General features: G+C 39.6%; 1 protein-coding gene across 3 annotated transcripts in view; it reads right to left on the reverse strand.

Annotated features, from left to right (window-relative positions):
• The window catches only part of LOC111157267 (teneurin transmembrane protein 1), a 550,623-nt gene that overhangs the window by 121,109 nt on the left and 402,500 nt on the right, over positions 1 to 27,014 (reverse strand). For all 3 annotated transcript variants that reach the window (XM_022518549.1, XM_022518550.1, XM_022518548.1), the window contains exons 16-19: positions 23,269 to 23,388; positions 17,405 to 17,666; positions 15,199 to 15,466; positions 358 to 501 (exon numbers count right to left, since the gene is read on the reverse strand). In XM_022518549.1, the coding sequence (XP_022374257.1) occupies positions 358 to 501; positions 15,199 to 15,466; positions 17,405 to 17,666; positions 23,269 to 23,388 (794 nt within the window). The remainder of the gene's footprint in view (positions 1 to 357; positions 502 to 15,198; positions 15,467 to 17,404; positions 17,667 to 23,268; positions 23,389 to 27,014) is intronic.

Below are 27,014 nucleotides of genomic sequence, written 5' to 3' on the forward strand. Positions count from 1 at the left end.
ATGGTGATGTTTGCAAAACACTGTGAATATACTTAATGCCACTGAATTGTACATAGAAATGGTCAAAGTGGTAAACTTTGTTAAGCATCTTTTATCACAATTTTAAAAAATTCCACTGGGGGTACCTGGGTGGCTTAGTCGATTAAGCGTCCGACTCTGGATTTCCACCCAGGTCATGATCTTAATGTCATGAAATCGAGCCCTGGGGCAGCCTCCGTGCTCATGGAGCCTGTATAAAATTCTCTCTCCTTCTGCTCCTCCCACCCCCCCTAAAATAAATAAACAAAAATCTTTAAAACAATAAAAATAAAAATTGTATATCCTTTGAAAATAAAATAAAATAAAAAAGCTGCTTACCACTTTGAGGATTCAGAATATGATGCTTATTCAATGACCAGCCTCCTAGGTTAGAAGCATCCATCTCAAAGCCTTGTAAGATGACTGTCCTTTTCTCCCAGAGGATAAAGTCAGGGCATGTTTCATATTCATATCCTACAGATACTGCAAACAAAGAGTTAATAACACATTAGCACATTTTAAAGTATTTCCTTCATTTTTACAATGGTTGATAATTCTGTGGGTATTGCATTTGCTATTGAATTCTAATGCGGGTTGAAATTCGACTGCAAGTGCCTTTCACCTCACACAGCATGGCAGAGCGCCAGCATCCAAAAGTGATCATCAGTCAGCACGTACTGGGTACATACTCAGATGAGTGAGTGCGTGCTCTCTGTCATTAGGTACATACCGTATGTTTACCGACATCAAGCTTTGGGCTTTGGGGTTGGAGGCTGTGTTGGAAAACTGAAGAAACAAGCTCTCTGAAGGCTTAAGCTATGCTGATACAATTTTTTTCTTTACTCTTTTAGAAGAGGCGCAAGGAGGGCTGGTTTCTTCTCTCTCTAGGGTGCAAAACGCACTTAGGAAGCTGGTTTTGGTGTGCTGGGTCACTTATACAACAACTGACTACACATGAGACTAATACAAATCGATTTGTCCAATTTATATTTTCTCTTGTGCTAACTGGCCTTTAGTTTGCCGAGAAGTCTGAGTTTGCTTTGAGCGTGGCAAGTGTAAATTCCACCTTGTGCACGTTATATTTTGGTTTCTGCATAGAGCTAACCAATGGGATATCACCCAACATTTGGCCTCAACTCTTATGAAGCACAGATGTTGCGCATTAAACTTGGAACCCTGGAATGCCACTGAAATGGGAAGTGGGAAACGAGGTAGCATGGGTTCCTCTGCTCTACTGAAATATGTCTAGCTCAAGTACACCAAATCCCAGTCATTTTCTCAGTTGGTAAACCTGCTTACCTGTTGGAACCCCAGATTTCTGAGTCTTGAATTTAAAATGTTTTCTGTCCTCATAATGTTCTAAGCCTGAGAGTATTGGCTCATTAAACTGCATACCCCGAAGCTGCTTTCCCCCTTTCTGGAAGCTTCAAATATCCCTAGCTAGTAGTTGGCCATTGCTTTTCCAGTTTCTGTCTCTACCTGACTCTTTAGATGCCTCTGGAGAACTCATCCCTCCTTTGTCATTTGGTTATGAAAACTGGTAATGAAAATATGTGCTTAAACAATGCCAGAAAAATAGGACCTAAGATGAAAAATTAAAGCAAACTAGTTTCGGGTTTTGGCATTGGGTGAAGGGAAAAGATGGTAATTTTAGTCAAACTGATTTATATGTGCATGTGTGTGTGTGAGCATATGTACATATAAGCCAAAAAGTCCTTATGATTATGAATATACAACTCTCTAGCATTGTGGATCATCTATGGCCAATTTTAAATCATATGTTGGCTTCTTTTTGTCCCTTGCTCTACCAAAGCTTTAATAGGGATCTTATAGGGCCATCGTCCTGGGATGTGTGACCTGTGCAGTCGCACAGGGGCCCATGTTTTGAAGGGTCCCACATTTTGTTTAATGCTCTGCTGCCACTGCCTTGAAATCCTTAATAATTTTTTAACACAAGGTTCTGTATTTTCACTTAACACTGGGCCCTGCAAATTATGTAGCCAGTCCTGATGGGGATGCCCTTCTACCCTGCCATCAGCTGGTGAAGACTCAGGGAATGCGAACTCATTTTATTATTAGCCTTAACCAAGCATTATTAGCAAGGGAGATCAATGGGGAGCGGGAAAGATTAATCATAAAATGGAAATAATTTCTAAATGGAAATTAGTTCGGGATCATTCTGTGTTCTCTATTAAGTTGGATGGAAAATGCTGTTCTCTATTAAGATGGATGGAAACAGAATTCCAGTGATGGAAAAGCATCTCAAAGGTAGTCTACTTTGGGTTATAGTCATGACACAAATCATTGCTGTCAAACAACCTCTTAGATATCTTATCATGACCCCCAATGCTTGTTAAACAACTCTGGTAGAGTGGAAAGAGTTGGTTTTAGAGCTAGAGTCAGAAAAGATTTCAACTTTTGGGTCTGCCATTAACTAGCTATTTGGTGTCAGGTGAATTATTCTGCATCTCTGAGAATCATGGTCTTCTCTGGTAAGAAAGTCAGGGCAGGGGAGGATGGACTAGAATTGCTAATTTTTAGACCCTTTGGGGTCAGGGAAACTTTTATTATGAATTTGATAGAAGTTATGAATCTTCTTCTTAGATTTCTTCCTAGAAAGATGCAGATGAGGGGCGCCTGGGTGGCTCAGGTCATGATCCCGGGGTCAGGATTCTCTGCTCAGCAGGGAGTATGCTTCTCCAGCTCCATCTCCCTCTGTCCCTCCCCTGCTCATGCATTCTCTCTCCCTCTCTCTCAAATAAGTAGATAAAAATCTTTAAAAAAAAAGAAAAATGCAGATGCACACATAATTTTGTATATAATTCTAGAGCTTCAGTGACCTCCTGAAATCCAAATAGAGATCTCAGACCAAAGATTTTTTGCACTAGATAATTCATACAGTGCCCCTTGAGCACTAACACTCTGTGATTCCAAAGTGCATTCTTTCAACATTGTGTTTGATAGATTCTGGTTGGGGATTAAACCCAAAAGCCGAAGAGAGCATCTCATCTCATGTTGGCAAAATCAGGTGGCGAGAAAGCATACTTGGGGCCATGTTGGTGTGTTGAATAACACGGTTTCTGCTTCTCTTGCCAACATTTAAAAGTCCTGATGAATAAATAATCACAGCGACAATTACAGGTTCCCTAAAAGCCATCATCTCCTTCCCTACCATTGTCAGGATCTGCTTTTTGTACATTGTAAGCCTGGTGAGCTCCCTTAGAATCCTTTCTCCGGAAGGTGATTATGCAGTTTTGCAAATAAGTAGTGTGCCCTGGTGACCTCCAGTGGTGGTTTGGAGCCGGATTTTTCCCTCTCAGTAACAGTTAAAGATCCCCCTAACTCTGTGGCAGGAAATGCTTATATAAAGTATCAATTAAAGAGTTCTCAGTGCAATGGTAATGAGACATACTCTTTTCACCTCATATCTGCTTTTGGAATTGCTCTCTAGTACACAACAAAAAAGTGCATTGGCTGCAAACCCCACAATGATATTACTTTTTTCCCCTAGTCATGGCAAATAGCAACCAGACAGCCACTTAATAAGTTCCCTCTAATTTTTATTAGGTTTACTTTCTTGGGAGAAAGCTCTATGAGCTAATAAAGTTATAATTTATACTTAAGACTTATCCAAAATCTCAACTAACTTTAATGAGAATGGCTGTATGTTGGGGGTATTTTTGTATGTTGCTTCTTGCTCAGAGTAACAAGGCGAGGTTTCTTTCTGACAGCAGCCCCTTTTTAACATAATCCTAGAATTTGCAGTCAGTTTAGGAGAAGACAGGCATTTCACCCCACAGAGCTGAGCTACTCTCCAAATGCACAGGAAACTGGCAAATACAGAAGCAACCAATCCTAGACTTCTCTCGTGGAAGCAGACTGTAACGCACCAAATGCCTGCTCTTTTTCATATAATTAAAAATGGGGGGAGAGGGGCTATTTAGGGCTGGCAATGAAAATGCTGAGCCCCGACATTACACTCTGCCTGGTACTGTGGCAGCTGAGTAATGTGATAGGAAGAAAAAATAATCATTTGTAAATATTTCAGAGGAGCTGCAGAAGACACAGTGGTCTGGCAGTGGGCCGAGATAGGCGGTGGTGGGGGGTGGTCCCTGGAGGGTATATATTGGGAGGGCAGGGGAGAAAAGAGCCATTAGTATAGCAGAAGGCGTTTTCTGAACGATGTGACTGCCTGCCTTGAGACACCCTTAATTCTGTCTGGATTTCTGTTTTCCTGTGTTCTCTCCCTTACCTCCACACAGAGATATTAATGGGATGTTTCTTCACCAAGAGTCATTGCTGGTCAAGATAGCACTGTTACATTTGCAGAAGGCTCTGTCCTCTGGTCACAGGATCACACCTTTGACTTGACTGTTAGTCATCTTGCAAATATTAACACTGGCTTATGAAGAAGACTTTATTATACTTGTTTATAAAGAAAGATTGTAGCTTGCTCCCCCAAAGTCACTGGACATGGGGCAAAGAACTGAATGCTCATTCTACTTCTCCAAGCAGCAGATTTTGTATAATGTGGGGATTACAAGAAGGCTGAGGGCCATGGTGCCCCTGACATCCAATTCAGTGTCTGTGACATTCATCTATAAGGGCTGGGATAGGAGACTGACAATAAACAGCCAAGGTAAAGATGTTATGCAAGGAAGCTAATGTGCAAAATATGAGGAGATTAGGCAGATGATTTTCAGCAGCTTCAGGATAAGGCTTCAGAAATCATAATGGTTGCATTTATGAAAGTAATACATAATTAAAAGTAGTTTGATAGTGTGAGAAACTGACACATTACCTCATGAACTCAAGGAATATCTAAAAATAATTTCATGATATTTAAAAGGTAACCAACAAGATAAAAACTTTTTTATCCAAAAGGAATCATTAAATAGAATAAACATTTCCCATTCTTTTCAAATAGATTAATGCAAAACAACCACAAACAATAACGACCAAAGACAAGAGACCTAAGGAACCAAATGAAGGCCTTGGCAACAGTAGACCAAGACTAGATAGATATAGTGCTATCTACTGAGAACAGGTATGCTCTCTTAGAACTTCTACCTTTTCCTATTCTCTGGTGATTTATCATAGGATAGGATGACCCCAGAGGCTCCTCAGTTTGACACATTGCTCAGTGGCCTGAAATGCTTTGTTGATTTATCTATTATTCCTGGCTCACCAGGAGTGTCAGAATTAGGTGATGAATTTTTATCAAGTGCCTTTTCAGCACTTATGGAAATATTCCCATAGTTTTCTTTTTTTAACCTATTAAGCTAGTGAATTATAGCCATAGGCTTCCTAATGTTGAATGATCTTTGTGATCCTAAAATAAACTCTATTCAGGGCACCTGGGTGGTTCAGTCGGTTAAGTGTCTGACTCTCGACTTCGGCTCAGGTCATGATCTCAGGGTCCTCAGTGGGGACTCTGTTTGAGATTCTCTTCTCTTCCCTCTGCTGCACATCGGCCTCCACCCCCATCAAACAAACAAACAAACAAACAAATCTTTTTTATAAAAATTCTTTGGTTATAATGTATTTTTTTTAAATGAATCACTGGATTTGATTTGGTAATTCTTGGGATCGATACCCTAGCAGTATACAAAAATAAGGTTTAGACATGATAGTGCTAAAAGTGAGGTAGCAGGATGAAGAAAAGTGAGGTAGCAGTAGGAAAAGAAAAAAGCATCCAGCAGTGAAGTAACCCCACAAGAGGTCCTGTACACTGAAATCTAATATAATGAGAATTTTTTCCCCTAGCTGCTCTGTTTGAGCCTCACTGTGTAGTAGTGAACCCAGAACATGGATGACCTCTTAGATGCCAGCAAGGCAGGATGATGTTCTGGCTCACACTCACATTTGTGATGGCCTCTGTGTACCTGGGCACAGCACTCCTCTCCCTTGGGGGCATGTCATTCCATTTCATAGGCAAGGCTAAGGGGTCTGCTTTAGCCTCCAGCTTTGTTCATTTATTTGTTCAGTCATTCAACAAATATGCAATATTTAATGGGCATCTCTTATTAGGAACTGGAGCTATGAGGATGAAGAACACAGAACAGGACAAGACTTCCTCCTGTCACTGCCTCTCCCCCTGCCACATGGAGCTCACATTCTAGTGGGAGGATGAAATATAAAAACAACACACACACACACACACACACACACACACACACAGTGATAAATGTTATGATAGGAAAATGAAGTGTATTAGTAGTGAGTGTAACAAGAGACTTTAAGGTGGAATGGAGAAACAAGGAAAAGCCTCTTTATGCCGAAGGGGGTACAACGTAGAGGGAAGAACATTCTAGAGAGAGGAGCATGTGTGCAAGGCCTTGAGGCTTGGTATCTCTGGGAGATTTAAAAAAGGTCAGGGTGCCTAGAGGGTGGGTTTCTCTCGAGTGTATCAAAAACAAATGAAGAACAAACCCCTCCTCTTCCCAGTGTGCAGTACTTAGGCATTTTTCTTGGGAGAGGTTTTAGGAAATAGAGTCACCTTGAAAATGGACTGGTTACCTTTTAAAACAATGTGATTGATTAAAAGGGATACAATGTTATAATAGAAAGAAGGGGGCTGTTATTTAATAACTCAGCAAACCTTCACTGAGCTGCTCTATGTGCCATGCAGGTGATGGGCTGAGCACTGCAGATTCAGTGGATATTACCCAGGGTAGGATAATTTGTCATTTGAGAGAGGCCAAACCCTGAAGGGTTACCTATCTTTTGGAACTTTCATCCACAACCCCTTTAATAACTATCACAAAAATAATATCGCCTTACATTTATAGAACACACAATAGTTAAATACATTTTTGTGTATATTACCTAAATGGAAGACTCACAAAAACCTATGAAGAAGATACATTTACTCCCATTTGATAGATGTGATGAGAGTCAGAGAGGTAGTGTGACTAGTTCAAGGTCATCTGGCTAGTAAATGGCAGTGACTCATCAGCAAGTGCTTCTTTCCGCTATGCTAGATCACAGCTATAAAGGGCAAGACCCATGGTTCAGAAGTGCTAAATAAATAATCTTTTATTTACTCTGAGTTAAAGAGATAAGGATTGGAAGGAGGCCAGGCCTAGCCTTGAAAGAAAAGTACCCTGTATTCTGGTTGGCCCAAAGTAGCACCCAGTTATGTTGTTGTCTTGATGTAATTATGAACAGCATCCCAAGCATCAAAAGTATCTGGTTTGAATAATAAATTATATGGTCACCCAATCTTGGAGAGATATCTCCATCCTGCTCTGGTATGAGGTGGTAGAGGGGACTGGAAGGCAAGAACAATTATAAATGCTACCTTGGAAAATAGGACATATGGTTTGGAAAATCATTCAAAGATTCTGTCTCTTGACTATGTTATCTTACCAATGGCTTTCAAATTCTTACGCCTGAAAGTTATTTGTGACCCAGCATATACATGGGGAGACACACACACACACACATGCATGTGCGCACGTATAATCGAAGCCAAGTTTTCTAGAACAACGTTCTCCTAATAGCTTTACATTCTGGTATTTTCTATTCTGTTCACTTTTGTTCTATGCCATTCCATTCTGTTCCATTTTGTTCCATGAAAACAATACTGGTCGGGGCGCCTGGGTGGCACAGTGGATTAAGCCTCTGCCTTCGGCTCAGGTCATGATCTCTGGGTCCTGGGATCAAGCCTCACATTGAGCTCTCTGCTCATTGGGGAGCCTGCTTCCCCATCTCTCTTGCTGCCTGTCTCTCTGTCTTACTTGTGATCTCTCTCTCTCTGTCAAATTAAATAAATAAAATCCTAAAAAAAAATTACTGGTTAACTCACCAGAGAGATTTCATAATCTACTAATGGGCGTGCCTAGCAGTTTGAAATGGGCATGGACCATTGCTTACCAGGATATCAGCGTCATTTAAAAATCCTGGTAGGCTCCAGGCATGCTTACTTCTGGAGGTCCTATCTAACATCTTGTCAAAAGTATTAAAATGGATACAACCACAACACATACCCTGCATTAAACATATTTCATATGCAAGTGTGAAAATTGAGAAGCAGTTGACAAGCTGACATAATGCTTCATTTTGTAGACATGTATTTAAACATTTATTAATGTTGATTTTCTGGTTTTCTTTTCATATTTTGGTGCCAATATACTTATTTTTCAGGTTGCAAACATTTTCACCGGTCCTTGAAAAACTCATATCCTTGGTGCTCTGCCTATAAAGCTGAATGGATAAAACAGCCCCGCTCTCAGTTAACGATTATGAATTCATGAGTGGAGCGAAATGATGAAAGATTATTATCTCTGCTAGCTTCTTTGACAGAAAGCCACTGGGGCGTTGAATTGGGTGCTCGGTAAGGTGGGTTGGTCAATTTAGTGAAGAGAGGCCTCAGGGAGAGGTGTGCAGAACTCAGGACCGTGAGATCCGAGTTTGAATCCCTGCTCTGGAGAGGACTTTAGGCAAGTCACTTGCTCTTTCTGAACCTCAGTTTCCCCCTCTGCAAAACGAGGATCATATTCACTGCCCTATGCCTACAAGGCAGGAATGTTATAAGGATTAAAATGAGATCATGTACGTGAGAGTACTTCCCAAATTGTAAAGCACTGCCTATTTATTATTAAAATATTCAGTGGCTGCGATTTTTGTGGCTGCCCAGCCTGCGTAGGTTTTACTGAAGGGAAATTTATGAACACTAAAGCATCGTTCTCGGGGATGTTTTGTGTGCACAAAGCAACCGTAGCTTAGTACCTATTACTATTAATGTTCCCTTGTTTCTCTCTAACACAATTTAGACAGACTCCTATGCACCGTGAACCTTTAGGAAGTCTAGTTCTCTCTGCAACACCACTCTTTCTTGCCAAACTACTGTATTAAATAATTATGCAATTGTTGTTGCCAATAACCTTGAAAAAAATAGAATTCTTTATTGCAGTGCTACTAAAGGCGATGGCTGATTTCCTGAACTTCCAGGACTTCAAACCGCTGCGATTTAATTTAATTAAAATGAAGACCGGGCAGAATGCATTATTACATATTGATAATGTATGCGGACCCAGGCAGACATAGGGAATTATTTTGACAAAATTCATATAATGGATGCAGATCAGAGCCCCCGAACAAGCCAGTTTGTCAAATTAAATAAGCCATCTCTAGAATTTTAACAGCACTGTGAACTTAACAATAATGATTTTTTTACACTGTTTTGCAAGCGGCAGAGTTGGGAAAGAAACTAAATAATATACAATGATTTCCAGACATCATACCTTATTTAGAACTAGAGAATCAAGTACTAGGGCCAAATTATTTCAAATGCACAGATGGAGTTTTTTAGCAGTAGAATCTTATCTGTTTATCAGACAACAAAATCTTTAAGCCGGATGAACTAGAGATTCTGGTTTTTGTACTGCAACCCTGGGGGTGATTTTACTCTTCTTCTACTTGATCAATATTGTACTTGGATTAATCAATCTTATCAGTTGTCATTGATACTTTCCCAAGGAAGTAGTTCACACAATCTCTGTTGGTAATTTACTTACTCTGGTATTGTCCCTCTACTTGCGAAAGCTGTTGCATTGCAAACAAAACAACCCAAAACCAAAACCAAAACCAAACCAAAACAAAACAAAAAACGGTGGGATACTGTAGGATCTCAGGCACTACTTTCTCACTGTGGCTGTCCCTCAACCTTCTATTCTTCTTCTGAGACACCCTATCCCTTAGGAATGCCACCAATTCCCCATAGCTGAGCTACGTGAGAAACAAGAGTCCCACATTTCAAACTAAGTGGGCATTTCAGTTTAGATATTCACCATCACTTCAAATTCCGCTTGTTTAAAGCTGCTTCTCCTCTTTCTCCGTCGCCCAGAAATAAGTGGGACAGAGGTTCATATTTAATGGGCGTGAAAAGGAAAGAAGAGTGGGAGAACTTTCCAGCCATAGTTTTAACCCAAATCCTTGCTATAACTGGGACTGTATGAATATAGGTCAAGGTTTGTCTCCTATTACTGTTGTAACAGATTACCACAAACATAGAGGCTTCAAATGAGACAGATTTATCATCTTACAGTTAAGGAGGTAAGAAGTCTGAAATGGGTCTCACTGTGCTAAAATCAAGGTGTCAGCAGGCTGATTCCTCCCAGAGGCTCTAAAGAAGAATCCATTTCCTTGCCTTCTCTAGCTTCTAGAGGTCACCAACATCCTTGTTGCTTGGCTCACTTCCCCCATCTTCAAGACCAGCAATATCTGACCCTGCTGTACCTTTCTTCTATGGTTATACCTTCCTATAACTCTGACCTCCCTTTCTGACTCCATCTTCCACTTTTTAAGGACCCTTGTGATGACACTGGGCCCACCTGGATAATCCAGGATAATCATCCCATCTCCAGGTCAGCTGATCAGCATCCTTAATTCCTTTTGCCATGTAGCATAATACATTCACAGATATCAGGGATGAACATCTTTGGGGCGGGGGTGGTCATTATTCTGCTTGCCAAAAGACTATACTAGAACTTCTGAATCTGAAGCAAACCTGAGAAGTGACGTATATATAGCAACATTGTCAATATCTGGTGCAAAATGTAGTCTGTTTCTTCTCACATTAGTTAAGCAATTATAAAATATGGGCAGGAGTACAACTAAATATTTTCTTCATGTTTCAGATTTAGTCATGTCCATGAAGATACAAGCTCAGTGGCCACATACTTGATCCCTTTGTCTTCACTCATTTATGACCTGAACATTTATAGTCTGTTGTGTTCTTCAGGTGCTCACAATCCATCTGCAGAGAATTAGATTCTCCGACTTCATTCTACCACCTGCTCTAAAATTTTACCGTTGTCAAATTCTCTTAGTCTTCATGGATATGGAAATGGAGACTAGGTAGTAAATAAAAATCCCTTTAACCATGATTATCAGGGACATTTCCTACAAGGTAAATATTCCATGATCCATTTTAGGCACCACACTTGAGATTATTTTGACTGTTTTGTTTGAGATCTTTGCCAGTGTTTTTTCTCCACCCTAAAAAAATATGTCCTTTAAGTGCACATAAAATATTATGAGTAACACTTTTTTCCTCTCTGGATATTTCTGAGTAGATCAATTTTCTTTTGCTTTTGTTACCGTTATTAGCCTTAAAAGTGAACCAACAACATATACTTAAGCATTTTAATTAAGGCCAATTTATAGTTAGAATGCTTCAGGAAGTTTTTTTTTGAAGATTATTTATTTATTTATTTGATAGAGAGATCACAAGTAGGCAGAGAGGCAGAGAGGAGGAAGCAGGCTCCCCGCTGAGCAGAGAGCCCAATGAGGGGCTTGATCCCAGGATCCTGGGATCCTGGGATCATGACCTGAGCCAAAGGCAGAGGCTTTAACCCACTGAGCCACCCAGGCGCCCCATGCTTCAGGAAGTTTTAACCAGGAATATCACTGTAGAAATAGAAAGTAAACCAATACCCATCGGCAAACAGTAGGAACAGAAGCTTCATCCCTGGTGTGTATACTAGAAAGTCTTTGCTTTTCTTAGTGTTTTAGCTATTTATTCAATAATCCTTGGGTATATTAGAGGCTAGTCATTAAGATTGCTTAACTACAACAAGGAAGAAAATTTTAGAATCTTTAGCACTGGAGGTATTTAAAAGAAAGAGAAGTAACACATTTTATGCATAAAGTAAGGTTGATAAAATGATGCAGACACCATGGAAAACAGTTTGGTGGTTTCTCAACAAGTCAAACAGAATTACCATATGATCTAACAGATCTATTCCTAGGTATATTTCCCCAAGAAGTGAAAACAGATATTCAAAGAAATACTTGCATATGAATGTTCATAGCAGCACCACTCATGATATCTAAGAGGTGTAAAGCAGCCCAAATGTCCATCAGTTGATGAATGAACAAACAAAATGTGGTATCCATGCAACAGGATATTCTTCAGTCACAGAAAGGAATGAAGCACCGATACATGCTTTGACATGGATGAACTTTGGAAACACTATGCCAAGAGAAAGAAGCAAAATATGAAAGATGATATATTGTATGATTCTATTTGTTTGAAATATTCAGAAGAGGTAGATGCATAAAGACAGAAAGGAGGCTGACGGTTATCAGGGCCTGGAGAAGAGGGAGAAGTGAACAGTGACTGTTGGTGTGTGTGGGGTGCCACTTTGTGGGGTAATGCTGAGAATGTTCTGGAATTAGATATTGCTGATAGTTGTATGGCACTGTGAAAACACTAAAAATCACTTATTTGTATACTTTAAACAAGTGAACTTTGTGGTATGTGACTTATATCTCAATAAAGCCATATTTAAAAAAGTAAGGTTGAGCTGCATTTATGTGAACCCTGGCAAGAAACAGCTGCTAGACATTGTCTTGGTCAGCTCTTCATGAGAGTACTGGGTAAACTGCTAAGTGTCACAACTTAAGAAAAAACTAAAAACAAACACACACACAAACAAAAATCAGTGAACCAGTAGGGGTTCTGTGGAGGGTAAATAAGAAAGTAGAAAACAAAGCCCTACGGAGAAAAATTAGTGGAATTTTGGGTTATCCTAGGGAAGCAAAATCTTTAGGATAGTATCCCGGAGAGAACATGAGGTTTGAGTGTGCAACAGTCCAGGTCCCTGCAGGAATCACACATCAGACTCAAGTGTTCATGCAGAGAGTCAGATGAAGGGGCTATTTACAGCAACATGAGCAGGGTGAAGGGAATCGACAAGGGCTGGTGACCCACTCAGGGACTGGCAACACTGAGAAGCTTCCCGGGTTTGCAGGGGCAAAGGGAGGGAATGATGATACAGAAGACCAGAGAGCCTGGGGATGTGGAGGAGGGGCTACCAGACAGGAGCCGCCATCTTCTAATGTAGTTGTTGCCAGAACTGCAATGAGGCAGGGAAAGCGGTAAATACCCTGACCTCCTTCTCCTTCCACCCTGCAGTCTCCAGATGGTGTCACCCCTTGACTACTTCAAATGGGAAGCTAGAGCGTGAATGAGTCCAGGCATTGGGTTCCCTAGAAGCCAGCCTCTCATAGCCCAGAGAAGGGTAGAGAAGAGATGTGTGTGTGTGTGTGTGTGTGTGTGTGTGTGTGTGTGTGTGTGTGTTTGGTGCAAGGAGGGAAAATGGAGAATAACTGAGTGCTTGCCTGCTATACCCAGTTCCCTACTTAAAGAAGCTGAGACAAGAAATACCTACCTAGGCTCCAAGCTTTATACCTTGTAATCTCAATACTCCAGCCACCAACAGAACTGCAAAAACACTACCAGTGCTGAACATCTGTTGAGTGCTTACTGTGAATGCAGCACTTTACATTATTTACCTCATTTAATCCTCCTATTATAATAACCTATGAGCAGCATTCTCTTCATGATACCCATTTTATAGATGGAGAAACTGTGGCACCTGGGGATTAACTCATGGATCCAATGTTTCATAGCTACTAAGTAGACAAGTGATGATTTGAACCCACAGAGGGAGTCTCACTCCAGAGTTGTTCTCTTAACCACTACAGTCATGGAAATAGGGATTGAGCAGGAGTCTGTAGGCCGGCCAACAACCTCAATGGTAGTTAGCCTAACGGTAGAACTCTGCTTAAGGTATTTACTCTATGGCTGACACAATCTGATATTCTAAGAGGACTCCAAATGCACAATACAGAGTAAGTCACCAGACTGTGGGGTCTAAAAAGCCAAGAGAAAGGGAGGGTAGTTAATATGGGAGAAGTGATGAGTTCAGGCATCAGTGCAGCTGAGTCACCATGGAGGGTGGCAGCGGATTCTTGCTGCAGAGGGGACAGCTGGAGATGTTGCTAAGTTGACAGAGCAGATGCTGGCTTCCTAGAACTACAATGTATCTTCAGCAAGGCTGCAGTTTGCTGATGCCTTTTCTTGTTCTTTCTTACTTTCCCATGTCTTTACAGTAACTCCTCACTAACTGAGGAAATCTGAACCACTCTATGTTTCTTGCACTCTAATAAAGTCCAACTAAGATGAGTTAATTTTTTAAATATATGAGGATCTCTTGGGCAAAGAAAAGTCACTAGTCTTTGGTTCCCCCCTCTATTTGTTTTTCTCTGGAAAGAAAGGGGGGAAATTGACGCACCACAGTCTAAAAGATAAATGTCAGTTAAATGGGAGTTATTCCATGATAGACACTTCCAAGGGAGGATATGAAAACATCTCCTCTGGAGAACTTTAAAAATAGTCTTCTCATCTGTCCAAGGGTGGTTTCCATGAAATACTGCCTGAAGACACAAAAGTCAATGGCTCCCAACTGTGACTCCACGTGTCAGGTCCCTTAGGAAGTTTTCACTGTCTTCTACAGGGTGGGAGGACAAAAAAGACATTGCTATCTCTCTGTCTGTCTCTCTCTGAGCATCAGTATTAGATTGCTTACTGTCATTTTTTAAGGACAGAATATTCTCTTTTCTGATGTTAAGATATCCCTCTCCTTGATGAAATTATGGTAGTGGTAGGCGAGTAGTAGATTATAGTAGTTTTTTTTTCCCTTTTTTTTAAAGATATTCTTGCTTGGCAAAATAAAAAGTTGGCAAATCTGTTTCAGTTAATTTTTTTAAATGTCATTTATCTGACAGAATTAAATATCTGAGAACCATAGGCCCAAAGGACCTCTAAAGGTTCCTATTATCTCTAAGATCTAGGTTTTAAAGTCTTGAAATAACAGCAAATCAAAAGGACTGGGAAGGTGAGATGATTTTTTTTTTTTTTTGCATTTAGCCTATTGAAGTAACAAGTTAATGGAGTTTAACTATCTTAGACAGAAGAGATAATAAGTGGAGACGCCTATAAGTTAAAATTTTGTAGTTTCTAAGTGGAAATGACAGTCTAAATGTCAAACCCCAAAACATGGCCTAAAGAACGCCACACCAAAGGTCACAGTTAGAAGGCAATATTCAGCTCTGGAGACAGTTACAAGTCAGATAGTGTGTGACGCCTCTGGTACACAGCCATCCTGAGAGGAGAACTAAACTAGTTTGAAGCAAAAATCTGTCAAAAGGGAACACTAAATAGGTCCAAAGAAAGTGGTCTGGATGAAAAATGCCTTAGATCCTTTAAATAAAAGAGAACCATAATGTTCTGGTACATAATTATTCCACATACAAATTAATATGCAACTAGTATTTTCTGTTTGGTGAACATAATGCTGCTATTTACAAAGAATTAGTTCAACATACCCAAAGCCTCTGCCAGGCCCCAAACCTTCTGTCCATAGATGTCGGTCTTATTCCAAGCAAATGTGTAGATGAGATTAATTGCAGCAGGAAACCACTTCTGTGTCAGCCGTCCTTCCACAGCCACCGTGAGGTGTACTTTTATCATTCCCACCGGAATGGTTGAATGCGTCAGAAGGATCCGAAGCAGGGTTTTATACCCAGGGGTGCGGCTGCTCAAGTAACTCAGCCTCACAAAGCTGGAAGGAATGGGAATCTCCTCCTGTACAACCTGAAAGACAAAAAGCCAGATGAGCTCCATCAGTGGTCATGGGTAGAGGAGGACACTGCGTGCTTTATTGTCTTAGAGACACACCAAAGGAGAGAGGCTAAAGGAATCCTGCGGACGCCAAGGCAAGAATCTTGGTGAGGCTGTGTGGCCATAGGTTTCGAATTTTGCACTGAATCCACATGGGGATAAGACATCCAAGCAACCCTGAGGACTGTGCTCCTTTTTTCCTTGCCAGGAAAGACTGTGAAAAGAACAGTTTTAGTTTGTCAACAGTGTTCCAAAAATCGCTTAGTAGGAGTTGGAAAAGATCACACTGCTGAATGTCAAGCATTTCAGTGCTATGTGCTGCACTGAGGGGTCTTTTTCTTATATATACATACAGAAAATCTTGTTTGGTGTATTAAGTCATATATCACAAAACCACTGCTATAATCCTTACTCAAGCCAGGCTCTCTAGGAGGAAGGACTCCAGAAACAGGCTCAGCAAAGTGATATTTTATGACAGAGATTATGGTTTCCCTAGAATTAATCTTTACTGATGCCATCAAACCTGTCTTCTTTGGACCTTTGGAATGACCCTAAGGGTCAATTTTTTAATCAAATTTTGCTTACTTATTTCTCTGTGCTTCGACCTACCAATAGCTGGGAATAAGTTTTTCCAAGTTGGCACTTGTGACTGAGAAGCAAATAACTCCTATTAACTCCTATGCACATTTTACACTAAATGCTGGTCCCAGAATGAAACTACCACTTGGTTTCTTTAATTAATTGCTATTGCTTAGTTGTATATTCGCACAGATGGAGTTAAACAACCAAAAGTGGTCACTAAAACTGAATCCTGTGTTCCGTGACTTTGAATTTTCAAAACTCAGCCAAAGAAAGAGCCTATCCAATACTTTTAAGGTGACATGAATATTGTGGATACTTTGTGCCCTCACTCATTTTTAGCTCAGAACCTTGTTCCTTTTCCAAACGAGTGCACATAGTAGGACAGGTTGTTAGACACATGGTATCTCATATTGTCCAGGATTTCTGGTCATTCTTTTCCTGGGGACATAAACTGTTTTTGTCCATTCTTTGCCTGATTTTCCTTCCTTTACATTAGCTCGTTGATACCCGAGCTGTCCAATGGCTTTGTCTTCTTAGACGACGGCAGAAGTACAACAGTGAAGGCCAGTGGGACACTTACCACCTTAATACATCATTTCCCTATGGAAACATGCAATCCTAGAGGAGTCTGAAAACTTCTGTGCTGAAAGATACCTGTACTTCCTAATGACAAGTATACAGAGATTGGAGTACCAGTTCAATGCACTCATAAAATATGGTCTTGTTTTTCCTCCTTTCTAAGGAAAACCAGTGGAAAAGACAGGAGGGGCAACTCATTGGACTCCTTTTCCCGTACAGCACTATTTTTGGGGGGAGTCTTTCACAGGGGGTATCCTTTGGGCATTGCTAACAGCTGCTGGGAATGCTGTGATAGAAGAAAAAAAAATTCAATCTCAAAATGTCCATTGACTTCCTCTTGATTATACCTCTTGAATTCTGGACCTGTGTGACTTGGGTCCATTTTGGTGGCTTTTGAATTTAACTATCATTAAAATGTTTCTGTAACGTGATGAGGAAATTATACTATAGATGTTTGAATGGCTTAATATTGAAATGAAAATATTGAAGGCGCAATGAAGAAAAATTCTCAGGAACTATAAAATACCAAGGTTCAAAAATACGTCTTCCTCTAACCATAAAGCTTGAATACCCAAAAGCAAAGCTTTAAACAAAACCCATACGACTGAAAACCACCTTTACCAAACACAGCTAAACAACAGCCCCATTACGGGGCTGGCAGAAGTACTAGGAAAAGGAATCCAGCCATTTTATGCCATGAACCACTCCTTGATACTATGATTTCATGCATCCAGAGGCCAATGTACCCACCTGCAGCTCAGGAACAATAGTTCCCCTCTCTGGACAGGACCCTCCAAATGATGTGAGTGGTGAAGGAAGCACAATAGGGTTTGGGTTGATAAAGTTGGAGATGTCACAGGATGGTGGGTCTGATACAACTCTCTGCATGGTTACTTTCTCTACCACAATGAACTGATTCCAAGGCAACCAGAGTGTCCTCATCTCAGACAGGAAAGGTGATCGATCAAAGATTAAGATGACAGAAATACCACCAATGGCTACGAGGTCAAAGCTGAGAAGGAAAAACAGAAGATGGTTTCAACCAAACGAATAAACAAAATAAAGTTCAAGTTTAAAAATACTTAATTTTAGTGCACTTTCTTTCCTTTGGGGCTCAACTCCATCCATTCTTATTTCTGTTTTATAAATTCCTTCTAGCTAAATATATGGATGACTTCTTTTCACTATCCAGTAGACTTTTGAGGAAAAAATCCGTATCACCAGTTGATGTTCACCCCAAATTTGTAAACCAATTTTAATACTATATTAAACAAAATCACTGCATGTATTTCTGCAAAGCTGTAACTTACCACTTAACATTCAGCAGCATCTTTAATATAATACATTATTCATCCTCAAAAAAATTACTATAATGTAACTCAAGAAGTAAAGAGCCAAAAGGTTAACTATCTTGTTCAGAATCACAAACATAGTGTCAAAATCTGGTGGTGTCTTTGAGATGGGATTCGGAGAAAGATAGCAGCAGAGGAAAGCTCTTCAGTGAAATTTGCTTGAACAATACCATGTCTGAACTCTCCACATGTGCCGGCCCACTTCAGCTCCTGAATCTACTTGAAGTCTACATTTAGGATTTCTGGGTCTGTCTAGAATGCCTCTTGGTTTCCTTTTGTAAGACAGCCCGTAATGGACCCTATCCATCTCTGCTGACAACAGCTTCCATATCTCTGACAAAGCAAGACTACCTTTCCTGTAAGCCAATTCTGTCCATCACTTGATGTGGTATCTGACATTACTCTTGCATTGGAGCATAACAGACTCAGATTTCAGTTCATTCTGCACTAGATGATTCTACCTTACTTCTCTTGTAAGCATAATGATGTCTTGGAGATAATGTACTTGAAAGCATTCAAAAAGCATAAGATCCTATGTAAAAGTAAGATAATGATAAATTATTACCATTATATCATAAAAATGGATAAAGGGCAATATGATGCTCCTTACTATTCAAAGCAACTTAAATCCACAGGAGAGAGATGTAAGCAATTCCCTGCATTAAAAGAGATCTTTCTGTAAAACACTTTTTCAATGATAGAATGCCCTAATAGGGAATCAGACTTAATTATGGATAGCTCACCATTCCCTTCATATGACATTTATTATATTTATTATAGTATTGCCAATCGTGTCTTGTTGCAGAAATCTTCCAGATAAATGGGCAGTAACAAAGGATGGCTAACACTGTATTTTTTATTGCTATTTTTTAAGTCATTCTAAGTAATAAAGCAGTTTTCAAAAAGAGGGTCTGAAGGACTACAATAGTTATAGAAAATAATCTAGGTTTGAACTAAAAAAAGAAAACCCAAATGGCTTATGATTTAAGGCAGTGAGGCTGAATTCATGATAATACAGAAGCAGTTTAAGGCATGTATGGTGGGGAAAATCCTACACTACTTGTCAAGAGACCTTTCCTCTGGTTTACATGCTATGTTGATTTACCTCCATGTCCGTGGGCAAGTTTGCTTTGCCCAAACCTTGGCTCTTGCCTCTTTAAAACTGAAGTGCTTATTTATTTGAAAACAAAAACAAGTGCGTGCGTGCACACACACACAGGCACACACACACAAACTATCCAAACAAAAACGTATGTACCTGGGAATTATTCTCTATGTCTAGAAAGATTAAGCAGACAAGGCAGGCATCTTGTTTTATAGAAAGAATGGGTTTTGGCTTCATACACTCCTGGGTTTGAATCCCAGCTCTGCCTTGTTAACTTTGTATCTTTGGGCTAGTTATTTAACCTCCATGAATTTCTGTTCCCTCATTAGTAAAATGGGGCTAAAATGATCTATCACTCAGCTGTTACTGCTAATGAGTAAATAAGAGAAAGACTTAAGGGTCAAGGACTCAACAAATGTTAACTTTCTTCTCAAAACGGATCCTTGGCCTTATTACATTTATAGATGTATCCTCGTGTAGTCCAAATGAACTGTAGGCCAGCTTCTGATTATCTATAGAAGAAGGTACCGATTTTTAAATTCTTCTGGGAACTTCCCCTAGGTTTCCTGTGATGGTTTACTTTTATCTGTCAATGTGGTGGGGCTATAGTACCCAGTTATCCAGACATTAATCTAGGTGTTGCTGTGGAGGCATTCTGTAGATGTAGTTAATATCTACACTTAGTTGATCTTAAGTAAAGGAGATTACCCTTGATAATGTGGGAGTTGCAAGACCTTAAGAGCAAAACTGAAGTTTCTCTGAGGAAGAAAGAAGAAGCATCAACTCCTTCCCAAGAGATTGCAGTTTACCAGTCTCTACAGGTTTGAGCTTGCCAACCTCACAATCACACAAGCCAATTTCTTGAAATCTCTTTTTCTCTCTCTTATGTATACATTTGTATGTATGTATGTGCACACATATACACACACAGGTTCTGCTTTTCTGAAGAAACCTGACTGCTTTTTTTCCTCTTCCAACCTACGTGGTATATACAGTAAACACGGTCAGGCTGACTCAATCAATTGCCGCAGAGATGGATGTGGCTCTATGGCCAAAATTCCATCTAAACATTCCAATGCCAAATTGCATGTTCCCTGGATCATTAATTTTTTGGGATTTCCCCCACCACAAATGATCTCCATTGGCATGGGTCATTAAGAACAAGTTATGAAGTCATATGATAGTGAGTACAAAAGACCCAAGGGAGAGGACCTATTTATTTGGAGACTTGTTGATCCATAATAACTCAGACCAGTCCTAACTGTAGATGGAAGACTATTGAGGCCAAAGCAAAATGCTTATTTCTGCCTTACAGTATCCATAAATCCATAAACTCCTGAATTGAGGGGAATCAGAGGGAACTCCCCATTTTATTTTCCAAAGTCTTCCAAAGTTCCGGAGACCTTTTAGTGCTTCTCAAGAATCTTCTAGGAAGGTCAGCATTTCACCCATTGTGCTTATCACTAGCTGAACTATAATATAAAAAAGTTCTCTTTCAAAACTTTCCTGAGCACCTGTTACATAATCCGAGTTGAAGGTGGCTAATCATAGAAGATAAGAGCCAGGTTACTTGGGTTCAAATTCTGGGCTTGACCTTTATTAGCTGTGTTAATTTGGATATGTTTTCTCATCTGCCAAATGGGGAAGATGATAATAATGTTTCCTATCCCATAAGCTGTTGGGACAATGACACAGATCAACACTTACGAAAATGCCTGGCATACAGTAGATACTCATACATATTCATTTTTCCTTTAGAATTGCCTTTTTCGTCTATTCTGCTACTTTGGCCTCTCCCAATCTTCATGTCTTAATGTCTTCTTCCTTTTAGAGGGCTCCTTCTTCCACTGACATCCTTCCTTCTGCTTTTTATATATCACTTTGGTCCCATGACCTAGACTTTTCTTGCTGCTCTAGGGAAAGTTGTCAATTAACTTGTGCAAATGGATGATAATGGGGGTAATTAGTTCTACATCCCACACAACATATTTGCATTTAACTGGGACTTTTAGAGTCAAGAGCTTAACCCAAAGCAGTGATGCCACTGGTGGGAACTACAGGCAAGGGGGCAGATAGGTTGGACTGAGATTTGGAGACAGAGGGCCCCTTACAGCATCTTACCTATCACTCTCTGTCTACTGGGTATTTAAATGCTAATCTCGGCCTTTCTAGAATCCTTTTGCTCTTGGTATAGTTTCTTTACTATACTCTGCTTTTGAAATGTACGTACTTAGTCTGAGAGAGCAAGAAGCAGAGACATATAAATGGAAACTCCCATCACACTGTCACTTTATGTCCAGGAGATGACAGTGGGACAGTCTGCTTGGCATTTGGGGCACAGATTTTGAATGCTTACACCCTTTGTGGAGCCTGAGGGGAGAGTTATTGCCAGAGGGGACTCTGGATGTATCTGTCATCTACATAAACCTAGTTCTCACAGAGAACTCAGCAGACGAGGGTCTTGGCATTTTACTTTAAACAAAAAACACAAAAATGACGATAAAAATTGTTCCTCTTTAATGTTGTCAGTAAACTGGAAACAGAAATGTTTAGATTTTTTAGACCTTGTTTCTTTTAAGCTCTTTTGTAAATATCAAATAATTCACTGAAACCTTTCTACACATGCTAAAAAAAAAAAAACCCCTAAAGGCCCGTGAGTTCTCCAAGAGAGGTCAAATGTCTCTGAGGGCATATTCTAGTTAAAGAAATAGTCCATTTTTCAATTTCTGGTACATGGTTGAACATGCTGGCAAGGCAGAGGCCACTTCTGTGTACCAGTCACTGGTGAGGGAACTACGAAAATTTTATCATTCAATCTAATTCAATCTAATTGAGAGAAAGGTCCCTTTGAATTAGCAGAGAGTTCCAATTATGGACTATTTAAAAGGAAATGTACTTTTTATTGCATATATACATATATATGCAATGGATATGTGTGTGTGGGGGGGTGTGTATTCAGACTATCTGTACCCAGAGTAGTTTTGCTGAGCTTATTCTAATATATAGATGGCTAGTTAATAATTAGCAATATAATTTACATACAGATCATTCATATGATTTACTGAAGTCTTAGAAACAGTTTTTCTTAAGTATGTTAAACTTTTCCTTGTTAGGTTCTTTAATTAATTTTTATAATCATTTTCTTGACAGGCAGTTGAAAAAAATAAATTCATCATAGCCTAGGTTGAACAATTAACAATTCTGAAGTGGTTAGGATTAATAAGGTTTGATTGTAGGTTCTTGAAATAAGATGGTCTTTCACACTGTGATAAACTTCCAAGCCAACATCTCTTTATGTGATTCCTGAAGCAGCTTGTCATGAGTAGTTCATTTTTAAGAGTAGCCATCTGGAGACTAGGGAACCCCAAGGCCATCATTACAATGTTTCTGAGAGTCATAAATAGCTACCTTTAAGCTGGACACATGGGCCTATTGACTCAAATATTCTGAACAAATGTCTACCTAAATGATAGACAAACTGTCAACCTAAATGATAAACAGAAATGTTTTTGTGAGCAAATCCTTTTCTGGGATGAAAAGGTTTTACTTAGTGGTCTTGCTTCCTGGGTTTCAGAGAACCTGAGAACCCCTTAGAGAGTAGCCTGGTGGTTGGTGTTGAGGTTAAATCACTACAGTTATACAGACACCAAAGGGAATTGGTTAGGCTGACTGTGCTTGTCAATCAGTTGCAGCCACTAGTTAAAATAGGCCGTCTAGGAAGGACACATTAAAAATAAATATCTTAATGAGGCTGAATTCTGTACTTCTGGAAGAAACCTTTTGGATGTCTTCATTTCTAAAATATTTTGAGGCTGCCATTGAAGGACGGCCCAAGTGCTCCATGGCTCCCTCTTTCTGACCTGCATCATCACACTGAATTTTGAAGTCAGATTGATAAATGGAATTGGATGAAGTCTAGGAAACTTTACAAATGGCTAGGGTTTCAAGAAGACTTGGGTAATAGTGTACAGTTATAATAGAAGAGAAATTTGGTTTGATTTAGTTGGGGAATATAGGAAATAAATATCACCAGTGACTTTCTGAAATACAGGTAGAAGGAAGATGGGCTTACAAACACTGTATCATCTAAGCCATTTGACTTATAGCTAGAAGTCAGTATTTGGCCCCCACAATGATTAGAAGCAATACTGACGTACCTTCCATCTTGCCGGCTGATGGTAAACCCATAATCACTGTGGTGCAAGAAACTAACATTCACCCCTACTAGAGGGGTTCCATCTATGGCCACCACTTGGCCTCGAATCACACAAGCACGCCTGCAACACAAGATCAAAGGCAAATATAAAGGCACATTGAAACTAGATTCCCGAAGCCAAGATGGAGACACTTTGGAAAACATAGTCAAGTATAACAGAGAAAACAATAATTTCACCAATCCAGTAGTAACTACTAATAACATTTTGAGGATGGCATGTAATCTTTTTTATTCATCAAAATTGGGATTATACTCAGTATAGATCTGCATCCTGATATTTTAAAAAGTATATAATTAACATTATCCAATGTAATCAGAAATTCCATAATATATCATTTTGTGATTATACAGTATAGCCTAAAACAGCGTTCCTTAACTTTAATCCATTCCTTATTTTAGGACATTTCATAGTTTCTTAACTTTTCCAGCACTAAATATCTTATTATTCCTTGGAATATAGTCCTAGTTGTGGAAGAATATTTTTCTTTTATTAAAATTATAACACATTACATTAGTTAATACATAAGTATAATAGCACATGTGACTAAAGTCTCTGCTCACCACCTCCCTCTCCCAGTTGTTGGGTCTTCTCCTCTGAGGAAATCAGCAACATCATTTTGTTGTGTGCATTTTCCATGCATTTACATACACAGGCGTGAACATTTTTAAGGCTCTTGATACATAGTGCCAAATTGCCTTTTTGGAAAAACAATTTTTTAATAAGCAGACTTATTTGGATAAATTTTAAGAGTAAGTCTGCAAAAGAGACATGGTCCTTGGCTATAGTATTGTTTCTCCTGCCTAATTGAAATAAAATATCAGGCAATTTTCCCTTTAAACAAAGGAATTTTAACCTTGCCAAAAAATGGGATTCTATTAAACTAGCCCCTACACTGGGCTGTCTCCCAGACATAGTCCACTAAAATGTGTATACTTTCAACTCTTCTAAAATGTGTATACTTTCAACTCTAGTCTGACTAAGTTTTAACACATTTCAGGAGCTTGGCAGTTAAGAAGAGGGCCCAGGCACAAATTCCAAGCAAAGATTTTTTACTGTTCTGCCATTACTAGGGGCAGCAGGGGTTTGGGGGGAGTTTTTTCACCACTTGTGGAGGTGGGAGTCCAATCCTAGTTTTGGCAGCCATGAGCTCGAGAATGTGCATTTTATACCTGGAGCTGGTAGTGTTTAGGAAGGTTGAGCAAGGTTAGTGGTTTTTTTTCCTAGGGAGTTAATGTCATTTTTTTTTTTTTACCAAGTGGGATTCAGTAGATCCAGGGAATCTTAATCTTGGATTAAAGATGGCCATGTTATTTGGGCAAACATGACTTTTCAAACTAACCATGATAATTCCACCCTGGCAAGATACCTTCTTCAAACAGAATTAGCAAGTTGAGGCAACATATCTAAAGGCTCATGATCACATAGCTCATTTGAGAGAGAGAGGAAAATAATCTCTGAAAAATAGAAAGACAGTTGCCAGCCAAAGTTTGTTTTGTATGTTATAGCCAATAAACTCCACACTAAGTTCTGTCACACAAAATCAGAGGAGTTGGATATGTTATGCTAATAGGATTTATCCTGCATTACCCAAGGCCTTCCCCCCAAACTAACTACAAGCCATTAAGTACTATTCAAAAGTAAGCTAGAATAACTGTTGCTATTGGTGGATTGAGCTCAGACAAACACCTCTAGTTTTGACATAGATCAGTGGCTTTCTTCTTTCCAATGAGCTGTACACTTCATGAGTTCTGTAAATCATGGTTCTGAAGGGTATGCAAATGGCATACTGGCACTTGCTTTGCCTTCTCTGATTCTCCCAGACTCTTTTGGGGGGAGATTTTGAAAGTTTGAGATTTTGAAATCCCATTTGTTCTAATAGAGAAGACATTTATTTGAAAGTCAATGAGTTCTGGATTTTGAACTAATCCTGACAGATCTGGTCCCAGGTTCTAAGTCCAATGTAACAAGAAATGAAAATGAAAGGATGTCTCTGGTTTTATACAGTAACCTTTTGAAGGTCTTTATAAAACAAAATTTGACAAGCAGGGTATAGATGAGTAGAAGCGAGTTGAGAAAATCTCCTGCAAACTATTTAGGGATAGAAGCTCAAAGGGCTGAGAAGAGGTACTGGGAAATCAGTTAAACATGGCTTCCTGAGCCTCAAGTGCTGACTGCTTTTTGGGGGGCTGGGGAGTAACTCCAAACCTACCAAGGCTCTACCAGTTAACAAGGTGGCCTTTGCACCAATAAAGCCTACCTAGGCGGCCGCTGAATCCCTTCGGGCAAGACAATTCCACACTTACTCATTTTATTTGTTCATATTACTCTAGACATTGTGTCTTCCCACAGCTATACTAGGCTCAATTATTTTTGTTTTTATTTTGTCGAGTCTAGTTGGCATTATTTGCTCATATTTTATGACAGACGCAGACCTGTCTCTTCTCTTTGCTGCTCTTTTATTTTCTATACAGTTTATATTTATGAAGGATCCAGGCTGGTGAGTGAAAGTCTCATAAAAGTCATCATTATTCTGTGCATTTCTCTTATATTCCTCTCTTCCTTCATTTTGTATCTCATTCTGAGTAGACTTGTCTTTTGACTCTTCTGCTCTTTAATATTCCTCATATTTTATGAAGCACACAGATTTGTGTGATAACGACTCATCAAAGTCATCATTATTCAAGACATTGTCTACCTGTTCTTCTTCTCATTCATTTCACTCTTCATCATTCATAAATAATGTGCAGACTTGTCTTTCAACTACCCTATTTTTAAATTTCTCATGTTTTATGATGCACGCCAACTTATGGCATATGATAAAACCCCATAAAACTTATTATTCTACATTTATCAGCATTGAGCTCTCTTTGTAATGTATGAGGCCTTAAATGTTCTAAGATTCCCTGTATCTTTCTGCATTGCTCCCATTATTTACACACTCCATGTCATCTATTTTTCACAAGAATAACTCTCAGCTCCTTTCATTCCTGGATTACTAGTACTTACTGTAATATTTGACCAACATCAGTCATCTTGTGTCAGTGGAAGTTGTCTAAATTTCAGGACAGTATTAAAGTTTTCTAATTTGCAGTAATCTTGATTGGCACTGCATGCAGAAATCTAGGGAAAACATCTTCCTAGGCAAACTCTCCATTTCAGAAAGAAAGCTCTTGAGGCCACTTGCTTCCTGAGGCTACTCCTGCTCCAGATGGCCCTGAGGGAGCCTTCATATATACTCCTGCAAGGATGGTGTACTGTGTGCCACTTTGCTTAGCTCAACTGCCATTCTGTGCACTACTGGCTTCTAAATTCAATTATTCATAATTGTGGATGGTAGCCTGGTATGTACTTTATTTTTCCAGAGTCACACAGTCACTAAAATGTAGTCTCTCCTCCCCACTTTACCTTGTCTGTTTGGATTGTGCTTCTTATATCCAAGGCAGCCTATATAATTCATCTTTTTCCTAGTTTAGGTCCTTGTTGAAGGAGTGAGCTCGGTATGGCGGGGGTCTGTCTTTGGTAGTGCCACATCCCACTTTCTGGGCTTTTCATCATTCCCATTGTGGTTCTTCCCTGTTTCCTCGCCCAGAGAGTCCCCAGTGTCCTCAAATCACCATCTAAAGGAAGTATTCATACCTGGCCTGTCCTTGGGCCGTCTTGGGGAAACATCTTGAATTCTTAAATTT

The sequence above is a fragment of the Enhydra lutris genome, unplaced genomic scaffold, assembly GCF_002288905.1.
Source record: "Enhydra lutris kenyoni isolate GAN:26980312 unplaced genomic scaffold, ASM228890v2 scaffoldscaffold53, whole genome shotgun sequence".
NCBI classification, from domain to species: domain Eukaryota; kingdom Metazoa; phylum Chordata; class Mammalia; order Carnivora; family Mustelidae; genus Enhydra; species Enhydra lutris.